This window comes from Pipistrellus kuhlii, unplaced genomic scaffold, assembly GCF_014108245.1.
Source record: "Pipistrellus kuhlii isolate mPipKuh1 unplaced genomic scaffold, mPipKuh1.p scaffold_m20_p_6, whole genome shotgun sequence".
NCBI classification, from domain to species: Eukaryota; Metazoa; Chordata; class Mammalia; order Chiroptera; family Vespertilionidae; genus Pipistrellus; species Pipistrellus kuhlii.
The window spans coordinates 55,972,702-55,983,797 of NW_023425562.1; the positions used below are offsets into that span (position 1 = coordinate 55,972,702).

The 11,096-nt window shown below is 64.0% G+C and overlaps 1 protein-coding gene across 6 annotated transcripts in view; it reads left to right on the forward strand.

Moving 5' to 3' along the window:
* SNPH (syntaphilin) overlaps positions 1-11,096 on the forward strand; it is a 38,221-nt gene that overhangs the window by 22,190 nt on the left and 4,935 nt on the right. The window contains exons 1-4 of one of the 6 annotated variants that reach the window (XM_045574213.1): positions 5,304-5,331; positions 6,532-6,628; positions 7,177-7,383; positions 10,361-10,510. In XM_045574213.1, coding sequence (XP_045430169.1) covers positions 5,322-5,331; positions 6,532-6,628; positions 7,177-7,383; positions 10,361-10,510 — 464 coding nt within the window. In that variant the 5' untranslated portion in view covers positions 5,304-5,321. Of the gene's footprint in view, positions 1-5,303; positions 5,332-6,309; positions 6,629-7,176; positions 7,384-10,360; positions 10,511-11,096 lie in introns of those variants that run through there. The other 5 variants (XM_045574215.1, XM_045574214.1, XM_045574216.1 and 2 more) reach the window with 5 other exon arrangements.

Sequence of the window (11,096 nt, forward strand, 5' to 3'; positions counted from 1 at the left end):
GTGAGAGGGTTTGCAAAGCCTCCCACAGGGGCAGCCTTAGCGCCTGTCTCCCCCGGGCCGACCAGAGGCGGGAGCTCCGGGGAAGCCTCGATGGAGGAGGCCGTCTTGCTGAGCCTCCCCGGGAGCTTCCTCCCTTCCTGGACCGAGCCTGTCCCTCTGCAGGTGTTCCTCTTACACACGTGTTACACAGACTGTCACATTTGCTTTTTACTGAGATATAATCCACATACCATAGCATTCCCCCTTTTAAAAGGTACACAGTTCAAGGATTTCTAGTATAGTCCCAAAGTTGTGTATTCAGTCCCACTACCTAATTTCAGAACGTTTTTATCGCCGAAACCCGTGTGGCTCAGTGGATAGAGCGTCAGCCTGCTGGCTGAAAGGTCCCAGGTTCCATTCCAGTCAAGGGCATGTACCTGGGTTGCAGGCACATCCCCAGATCGATGATTCTCTCTCATCGGCGTTTCTGGCTCTCTATCCCTCTTCCTTCCTATTTGTGGAAAATCAATAAAATATATTTTAAACACACACACACACACACACACACACACACACACAAAACAAAACAAAAAAAACACGTTTTTATCAACCCCAGAAGAAACTGCATGCCAATAAGTCACTTGCAATTCCTCCTTCCCCCAACCCTTGGCCCCCACTAATCTGCCTTCTGTCTCTGTGGATTTACCACCTCCGGGCATTTCCTGTGAACGGAACCCTACAGTATGTGGTCTTCGAGCTCGGCTTCTTCCCTTTGGCACCCTGTGGCCCCGGCCAGGCCCGTGGTGGCATGTGTCAGAAGCCTGTGGTCTCTGTGACCAGCTGGTGTTCCGTTCCGTGAATAGACGCCGTGTGTGTGCCCCGACGGGCATGGGCTGTCTCCTTTGGCTCCGCGGCCGGTGCTCTGTGAGCACCCTGTTCGGTGTCTGCGTGAACGCCTCCTCCTCCTCCTCGCAGGGTGTGTGCCCTCGGGGGGAGCTGCCGCGTCGTGTGAGTCTGAGTTTCACGTTTGCGGAGCCGCCAGACGGTCTTCCACAGCAGCTGCGCCATCTCACACTCCCACCAGCCATGCACGAAGGTTCCTGTTTCTGCACATTCTCGCCTCGCTGTGTCCATCTCTCCTGTTATAGCCATCCTGTGGATGTGAGATCGGATCTCATTGTGGGAGCTGTGTTTTACATGGGATTTTAATCTGCAAATCCCTCTTTAAAAAGTCAGTTCCTGCCCTAGCTGGTTTGGCTCAGTAGATAGAGCGTCGGCCTGCGGACTGATAGAAAGGTCCCAGGTTCGATTCCGGTCAAGGGCATGTACCTTGGTTGCAGGCACGTCCCCAGTAGGGGGTGGGCAGGAGGCAGCTGATCAGTGTTTCTCTCTCATCCATGTTTCTAATCCTCTATCCCTCTCCCTTCCTCTCTGTAAAAAAAATCAATAAAAAAATATATATATATATATATATATATATATATATATATATATATATATATATATTTTTTTTTTTTTTTTTTTTTTTTTTTTTTTTTAAAGAAAGTCAGTTCCTGCCCGACCAGTTTGGCTCCGTGGTTGAGCGTCCAGCTATGAACCAGGTTATGTGCCCGGGGGGGCGTGCAGGAGGCAGCCGATCAATGATTCTCTCTCCTCCTTGGTGTTTCCATCTTTCTCTTCCTCTCCCTTACTCTCTAAAATCAATAAAAATATATCTTTTAAAGAATAATTTTTTAAAGTAAAATAAATAAGTAAAAATAAAAAGCCGTCTTCCTTCGGATCGCCGATATGTAGGACACACACAAGAGGAGCCTCGTCGGGGGCAGTGGGGCAGGGGCCCAGCTCACCCCTCAGCAGCCCCGGGGGCAGGTTCTCCGGGAGGTTCCCAGCCACGGGAGTCTGACCCCCAGGAGCCCTGTGTCGCGGCCGCCTCAGCCCTCGGTCCGTCCCGGTTGCAGTAGGGAGCAGACGGCATTTGGCCCAGTGGTGGGCCTGCCCTGCCGTTGAGCCGGGGTTGCCATGGTGAGAAGGAGGCGTCCCGTGGCTCCCACCCCTGGTTCCAGCTCAGAGGGCACGTGGGCAGGGCCAGGCAGCCAGCTGGAGAGATGCCACCGCTGCCTCCGCCCCAGGTCCGGGACGGAAGGCCCGGGTTTGGCCGGCAGCGCCGAGGAGCGGGTGCCGGCCAGGTTGTGAAGCCAGTGGACGGCCACGGAGCTCGGCCGTGAGTGACCCTCAGAGCACAGCCCCCTGTGATCCCGGTGGCCGCTGGGCGCTCCCAGGCCGGCCTTTCTCCTCCCTCTTCCCTCGGCGTCCGCTCTGCTCTGCTGTCGGTGGGTGGGGTGCTCTGCACCCCCGTTGCCTTGGCAGAGAGGGGCCCCCTCCCCAAGTTCCCTCCTGCTGGCTGCGAGGCTCGGCTTGGCTCGGCTGCCAGAGGCGTGAGTCATCAGGCGCAGATCGTGCCGTTCCCTGGCTGGGCCTGAGGAAGCCGTCTCCGGGTACTGACGGCTGATTCTCTGGAAAAGGGTAATTTGTAGGAGGTGAGGGACTTCCACGTAGCCGGAACGTTAGGCTAACCGAGCGCCTGGCGTCTCCCTCGCGCCTTGCCGGTGGAGTGAAGTGCCGCGGTGTCTCAGAGGAAGCCGCGACCGGGTTCCCCCGCCGTGGGGACCGAAGCCGGGGTCCCCGTGCTCGGAGGGGGAGGACGCGGAACGGCCCCGGAATTACAGTCAGAAAAGGCTCTGGCAGCATCTCAGACCATCTAACCCAGCCCTGGGCTTACCAGACGTGCCTGTGTAAGCCGCTGTGTTATGTACAGTCGTGTGCTGGTTGTGTTCATCTGTGTGAAACTCACAGTGTTTCCACCCCAGGCCTGGCATGCCCAATAGTCATGACAGTAAGTGATGGGAGACAGCCCAGCGTGGGTGTGCGCATGGGGGCAGGGCTGGCAGGACTGGCGGGGGGGGGGGGGGGGGGGGGGGGGGGGGGAGGGGGTGTGCACTGCAGGATGGTGCGTCAGCCCAGGCACAGCTGTGGGAGCAGAAAATGGCTTTCCTGGGGGAGCGGGGAGGGAATAGCAGCAGCTGAGAGCAGGTGGAAGGGTACACATGAGAGGGCCCTGGACTCCGGGGTCAAGAGTGTTACCCTGATCTTTACTTAATCGGGCGCCTCTGGTGAATTCTGAGGAGGTTTCCGCCTCTTGTCCATTGCCCCCCCCCCCCCCCGCTGCCGCCCTAGCCTGGGCCTTCTCATTCCTTACCTGGGAGTGTTTGGTAACCTCCTACCTCACCTCCCTGCCTCTCCTCTTGTCCCTTCCCAGCCACACTCCCCAGGGTCCCTGCCGCAGGGCTCTCTGCAATGCCAATCCATGACCTCCTGTGGCCCCGAGGGTGAGGCCTGGTGATGCAGCCCTCTCCGCAGCCTCACCCCGCTGGGACTGCGCCCTCAGCAGGCCCCTCGTGCCCTGCGCAGCGGTACCTGTGCCAGGCCGCTTGCTTCCTGCTCACTTTCCCTGCCTGTGAACTCCTGTTCATCCTCCGGGCCCGAGCACATTTCCTTGGAGCAGCTTCCCCTGGCCGTCCTGAGGCCCGGTCCTGCCGGGGATGCGTTCCTGTCCTGAAGGTCACGTGCCCTGCAGGGACGCCCCTCTCAGTGACCGGCATTCCCCTCGGGGAGTGCCGGGAGGTGGGCCCTGGGCTCAGCATGCCTCACCCGTGTCATCCTCACAGCGACCACAGGAGGCGCCTTCCAGCACAGCCCCACTGGCAGATGAGGAGGCAGGTGACAGAGCTGGGATGTGAGCCCAGATCTCTTCGACTGTTCCTGCATCTCCCCTCTGCTGTTCCCGAGATCCTCCTGTACCCCCACCCTCCCTGGGCGTCCTCAGAAACGCTGGGCGTGTGAGGGCTGACCGCAGGGCAGGTGGGGACCTGAGGGAGGCGGCAGGGAAGAAGGGGCTGCAGTTCCTCGGGGTTGAGATGATGAGAGACTGTGACCCTCGGCGAAGGATTTCCTTCCCGCCCTCCGTTCCAGTGGCAGCTTCTGGCCACCTGGGGACAGGCCTGCGGGGACTCTGGGCCATGGCGACAAACGCCATGGCAACCTGCCTGCGCGGGGCCTGGAGGAGAGGGAGGAGCGGAGCGCACAGGCCCCACCCCGGGACCTCTGAGCGGATCCTAGAAGGTGGCTGCCTCTGGGCCTGGGTGACTGGCCGCCCTGGAGGACCCTGCCTGCACAGCCCCGTCCCAGCTGGGGAACACCACTTCCACCTCCTCCCGGGTGGATGGCTGGCCCTGGCCTCCCAGGAGACGGGGCTTTATCCAGTACAAAGGCAGTCCCCTTCCCTCCCCCTCTCACACACACCCCTACCCCCGTCAGAAAGGAAGGAAAGGAAGCCGGAGCCCAAGAGGGGGAGCAGTGGGGCTGCCACGCAAGGTAGGGGCGGGGCAGTGGGGACAAGGCCCTCATTGTCCGAGGCCGCACGCAGCTCCTCCTCCCGGGACCTGGGGCTAGAGCTCCCCTTGGCCTTTCCCACCCAAGCTCCTCAGCACCCTCACCCCGACAGGCCGGGACGAGCGAGGCCGTGCAGGACCTGAGTCCCGCCCCTGCAGAGAGGTCTCCTGGAGGCACAGCCTCCACTCTGCCTCCCCCCAGAAGCAGAGGGAGCCGGGGATGGGGGACGATGCCAGCGGAGCCGGGCTGGCAGGGACGAGCCACCAGGGCCTGTCAGACCTGCAGCCGCATGACCTTGGCCAAAATGTCAGCGGGCCACACCGGGCTCAGGCCACAGCAGGCGATGCTGGAGGCCTTACCCCCCCCCCAACACCGCCTCCCCCTGCATCTGGCCCAGCCCCCCTGTGCTCGGGAGGCAGGTGGCCGGGGGCCACCGGGGCTTCCTGACCAGTGTGGGGGCCCTGTTCCGTGGCCCCTCCTCTGGGTGCCGGCCCCGCAGCCCCAGGAGGTCCCGGCTGGGTGACGGGGCACGACGGGTGGGCCGCGTCACCTAGCGAGGGCGAGCGGCTCAGGTGACGGGCACGGTGTCGGAGGCTCCCGCGCCGGCACCCGACACCTCGGTGCAGACAATGCCGGCTGTGTCCGGCCTCCGGGGGACAGGCCGCATCTGTGTCACAGCCAGGAAACAGGCCACTGAGCAGCGCCTTTGTCTGCCGGACGGCCAGGCTCCCAGGGGCCCTGTCGTGGGAAGGGGTGGTTCCTGGCCCGGGGACTCCAGGTTTCCTGGTTTGAGGTCCAGCCCCCTCTCCGCCCCCCCACCTGGGACTCTGGGACTCCTCACCTGTGAAGGGACTAACCCCAGCGCTTCCTCATAGGGTTGTTGGGAGGAGTCGATGGCGGAATGTACGTACCGTGTAACGTGCTCGGCCTGGGGTCTGAGACGGGCGCGCGGGGCTGGGCGGATGCTTGCTTCCCGGCATGGGGGCAGGTGTCGGGCCCGGCGTCCTCAGCGAGTCTCCCGTAGCCCAGGCTCCCGTCTGACTCCCCGCCCTGAGCGTGGAAGAAGGGGCTGCTCTCCGGAGCCCGCACAAGGCCAGCATGTTGGCTGCAGGGGCCCAGGCCCTCCACCTCAGACTCCGGGAGCCCCAGGCAGCCACTTCCCACAGCAGCTCACACCCTGCCCGGCCTGGGGCCTCCCCTCCTTACACCCCTGGGGGGTCCCAGGGGAGGGGCCTAGCGACTCCTAGGCTGGCACCAGAGGGCCTGTGTCCCCCTACCCTCCGTCAGGAGGACCAAGGAGGGGCCTCTGCGGGCACGGTCACCTTCTCCTGGGCCCAGCCCCCGAGACATCCCGAGGGGGACTCTGCTCCCACCGCCCCGGTGCTCATGCCTGAGCCCGCGCCCTGAGCTCCCTGCATGGCAGGATCGGCACGCGCCCCTGCATGGTGCGGGCATGTGTGTGTGTGTGCAGCACGTGTGCGGGAGGCCGCTGCATGGCCTGCCGAGCATGTTCCCGTGGAATGTCCGGGGCGTGGTGCCTTATCACAACCGTGTGTATCCATGTGTCTTTCTACACGTGTGCTGTCGGTCTGTCTTGTCGGTCTGTCTTGTCTCCCCCTGTAGACGGGAAGCCCCGAGCCACACGCCGGCAGGCACTCTGGGAAGGTGACGTCGAGACCAGCCCAGCGTAATTGGGGTCCTGGTCCGGCTCCCGGAGCCCTCCAGCCTGCAGCCCCCACTGCGGGGGGCGGACCGGGGTCTGAGTGTCAGGGACCCGGGGGCCGGCTCGTAGCAGAGAGGACCCGGTGCTGCGGGGTCTGCAGGCGCCAGGTGTGACCTCGGCCGAGGCCTCCGCTCCAGCCGCGGCCGCCCCTCGGAGAGCACGGCGGGGACCGATGACCTCTGGCTGCCCCGAGGCTCTGCCAGGCGTCGTGAGCCGGGCGCCCGGAGCCGGCGGTGCCCAGAGCCCGGCCCGCCAGGCCCTCGCTCGGTCCTGGGTGCCCTGCGGAGGGGCGCGAGGAGAGGCCATGCCGGGCAGCGAGAGGATGACGTGGCCCGGCCCGGCCCTGGCCGCGGCCCCCCCAATGCGCCCTCTCTCCTCAGCCCCAGGGGCACCGCCCGTCCCACCCCTCACCCGGACCCGCAGCCTCATGGCCATGTCCCTGCAGGGCAGTAGACGGGCCTCTGCTGGATCCCGCAGGTGAGTCTCCCCCCTGTCCCCCCCAGACCCGGCCCGGAGGACGGGAGGGGCGGCCCCGCTCTGCCACCACCCTGGAGGCGTTTCCCTGGTCTTCCCAGCTTTCAGACGGGCTTGCTGCCTCCCGGCCCCTCCTGGGACTGTGGGTGTGAAGTTCTCTGAAGGCACACCCCGGGGTCCCGCCCGCACAGTGCTGTGTTTGACCTTCACAATCAGAGGGTGTCACTCCGCCTCCTGGCAGTGCCCTCTGCCTCTCCTCCCGCCTGCCCCATCTCTCCTCCTGTGACTCGGCCCATGCAGGACCCCTCCTCTGGGCTTGGGGACCCTGTAAGGGAAGATGCTTCTCTCCCCCCACCCCGTTGGCCTGCATCCTTCTCCCCCCTCCCCTGCCCCCCCCCCTGCTTGGCCTGCAGCCCTGTCCGGCCTCCATGCCTGCCCTGGGGAGTCAGGAGGACTGTGCTTCTGGTGTTCCATCTTGATTGGCGCTGTCTGTCTGTCCCCCTGTCTGTGCACCCCCGGCCCCTGCTTCTCTCCCGGCGGTGACCCCGAAGCGGGGGCGCATTGGGCTGCAGCGGCGTGGCTGTGCTCGCCCAGGGTCCGCAGCTGCCCCCCGGCCAGGACGAGCACCTGCCCCCTCTCCCCGCCCCCAGGCGCACCTCGCCGCCCGTGAGCATGCGGGACGCCTACGGCACCTCCTCCGTCAGCGGCAGCAGCACCTCGGGCTCCTGCAAGGGCAGCGACGGCAGCCCCACGCCCAGGTAACCGCCCCCCCAGCCTGGCCTGGCCCGGCCCGGCTGCCCGGGGGCCTTGGGGTGCGGGGAGTGGGTGTCCTCACCACCCCCACTCTCACCGGCTGTGCAGCCCCAAGCAGCTCACTGCCTCTCGGAGCTCAGTCCTGGGTCTGAGACGGTGTGATGCTGTCCGGCTGTGGGTCTCCCGGACAGTGTCCGAGGCCACGGGGAGGGATGCTGAGGCCCGGCTCCTGCCTTCCTGCTCACCGTCCTCGGGGTGTGGCTCTCGTCCTCATGTGGCTCCCACACCTCCAGGCAGCAGGAAGGAGAACGGTAAAAGCCCAAAGCCCCTGCCCGCCGGCCCCGGCTCTGACGGGAGCTCCCCGTGTGCCCCTCGTGTGGAGCTGGGTGACGTGCAGGCCCAGGGCGGGCAGAGCCGTGCGCTCCTGGGCACCGCGCTGGAGGGCACCCCGCAGCTTCTGCCGCTGCTTTCCTGGGGGACCTCTGAGGGGGGCAGAGGGGAGCGGGTTTGGAAAGCAGAGTGGGGGGACAAAGGCTGAGCTGTGCCCTCAGGAAAGGCGAGCAGAGACCCGGGAAGCGGGATCGGGCTGGCAGGCAGGGCCAGGGGCGCCGTGGGTCCCCGGAGACCAGGGAGTTAGAGTTGTGACGGCGGCACAAGCCTGCCGCCAGCGGTGACATGCAGGGGAAGCCGAGGGCGGGGGCTTTGTGTTTGGACACTTCCCGTCCCCAGGGCTCCATCCAAAGGGTGACTCCGTCCGTGGGACTCGGGTCCTCCTGGGAGTCCCGGCCGAAGGCGGCCTGCACCCCAGGCCAGAGCACCCCGGGAGGACTCGTCCGCTCGTCCCAGTGGAGAGGGTGTCATTGTGGGAAGCGATGTTCCGGTTGTGCTGAGGCAACATTTCACAGAGTTGTCCAGCATGACACACGCATGATGGGTGACACACGTGTGATGGGTGACACATGTGTGATGGGTGACACGCGTGTGATGGGCGACGCGTGAGCAGGACCCATGCCCCAGCATTCCGTGGGTGACCCCGCTCCAGAACACAGGCGTGAGGAAGATGGATGTGTACACTTACTCGTATATTTTAAAGTGTACGCATGCATCTTCAGAGAGAGGAAGGGAAAGGGAGAAAGGGATAGAAACATCAAAGATGAGAGAGAATCATTGATCAGCTGCCTCCTGCACACCCCGCACTGGGGATGTGCCCGCAACCTGGGCATATGCCCCAACCAGGAATTGAACCATGACCTCCTGGTTCGTAAGTCAACATTCAACCACTGAGCCACACCAGCCAGCCTAGTTGCAGTTCTGATTCATTAATAACTATTTTTTAAAATATATTTTTATTGATTTCAGAGAGGAAAGAAGAGGTAGAGAGAGTTAGGAACATCAATGATTAGAATCACTGATCAGCTGCCTCCTGCACGCCCCCTACTGGGGATCGAGCCCACAACCCAGGCATATGCCCTGACCGGGAGTCCATGTTCATGGGCTGATGCTCAGCCACTGAGCAACACCGGCCGGGCCACTTACATTTTTAGAGGTTCATAATTAACAACTGTACTGTTTTTTCGTTCAGTAGCAGATTTTTGTAATGCACAACTGCGGGCCGGGCGGGCCCCGCCCGGAGGCTGGCCTCTGCGGGGAAGGGTCCGCGCCCGCGGAGAGGCCGCTGAGGGCGAGCAGGGCCTGTGTGGCCTCCCTGCAGGGCTGGGCTCTCCGAGGGAGCAGCGGAGAGGCCTGAGTTACAGTGCATTTCTCTCCCCACGGATAAGTGTTTGCCCACAAAGATGGAGCTAGTGACTAAAACGTGTGAGTGTCAGTGTTATCTTGGGGAAAACACTCATGAAAGCAAGTGGGGAGGTTAAAAGAGTGACTTCCTCGCTAAGCCTCACACTTACCAACCCTGGCTCCCCGCCCCCAGGCACGGAGCTGTGTCCCGCAGTCCCGTGGGGGCTTGTCTTTCGGAAAGAGATCTCTTAGCGCCCCCCAGCGAGGCACCGCTGAGCTCCACCCCTCCCCCCCTCCCCCCTCCTCCTCTGCCTGCAACACAGGAGGCCCTCCCCAGGCCACTGCGCCTCCCTAGACCTGGGAGCCCTGCCCCAGAGGAGCCGCGTTGCGTGGAAAACCTGCCCGGGGTGTTCAGCCAAGCTCCAAGGGGGTTCGTGAACAGAGCAACCAGCAGGCAGGAAGCTGGGCGCCGAGGCGGGCGGGCCATGCTCTGTTGGTAGAATCGGGTGCCCTCCTTCTCAGGATGAAAGCCTAGGCCTTCCTTCCTCTGCCCTGGTGGGACCAGGGTGCTCTCACCACACACACACACACACACACACACACGCCTGTGCCGCCTCATGCCGGGCAGCACATGGCCTCCGGAGCAGTGCACAGCCAGCGGCTGCCACCTGGGGTACATCGGGTCCAGGGCCAGCAGTGTCTACACGTGTGTTCACATGTGTCCCAGAGTAAAGGGGGGGATGCATTTGTATGAACACATGCATGGGGTCCTCACATGTGCCTGTGCCGGTAGAGAAAGGGTGGGATGCGTGGGCATGGTGTGTGCTCATGTATGTGGACACGCAGGCGCAGGTGGGCTGGGAGTCCGTGTGCTCTGATGTGCACGCCTGTGAGTGTGTGCAGATTAGAGGAGGAGAGCCCTCCAGCCCAGCCCCAGCCCCAGCCTCGTTCCCAGGTTGGGAGACTGGGCCCTGAGCTCTCCGGATGGATTGATGGATGTCAGTATGTCCTACAGCATGTCTCCCCACCCCCAACTAGAGCCAGGGCTCCCACCCTGACTCGTTTTCCCTCAGAAAAGCTCTGGTAAAACCCGCCTTCTGGAAAAGGGTGGTGTCCAGGGCCCTGGGGCCTGCCCGGGAGGCCCGGCCTGGAGCCCTGGTGGCCGTGGGCCTGGGTGGTGGGGCTGGCCTCCTGCCCCTGGCCCAGCCCTCCCTCCGTCCCTCCTGGCTGACGAGCGCCCCCTTGCAGGCGCTCCATGAAGTACATGCTGTGCAGCGACAACCATGGCATCAAGCCGCCCACGCCGGAGCAGTACCTGACCCCCCTGCAGCAGAAGGAGGTGTGCATCCGGCACCTGAGGGCCCGGCTGAAGGACACGCAGGACCGGCTCCAGGACCGGTGAGCAGGGGGCCGGGGCGGCCGGGGGCAGCTCTGGGGGCACGCTCCCCACGCTGCCGAGGAGCCAGGGCCTGGCACCTCTGGGAGGGGGCGTGGCCTGGGGGCTGCTCTCCCAGCAAAGCCAGCCGGAGCCCCTTTCCAGAGCGCCTGCGGGTCCCTGTCACCTCCCCATCCCCCCCCCCCCCCCCCCAGTAGCTGTCTTGGACCTCAGGAAGCTAGCCGTTTGGGGCTGGGCCGGGAGCAGTGTTAGACGGCTTGTCTAACTTCCCTCCCAGGGCTGTGCTCCCCCGGGGCTAGCCGCATCCCCTCTGGCCACCTCCCCCTGGCTCCTCCCTCCTGGGCAGCCAGCCCGGCCTGCCTTCTCTGTGAGGAGGAGGCAGCCCACTGGCCCTGCTGGTCCCCAGGGGACTCTCACCCACCCGTTCAGGCCCGGAGCCTTCCTCCTCGTCTGCTGCAGATGATGTTCAGCCGGAGAAACCTTTGGCTGAGCCCCACCCCAGCCCAGGGGTCTCCCAGGACCCCGCGGGCCCCCCGAGTGCATTCGCCAGCCTGAAAGCCGATCTTTGGCCTCCCCCATCCAGGCCGG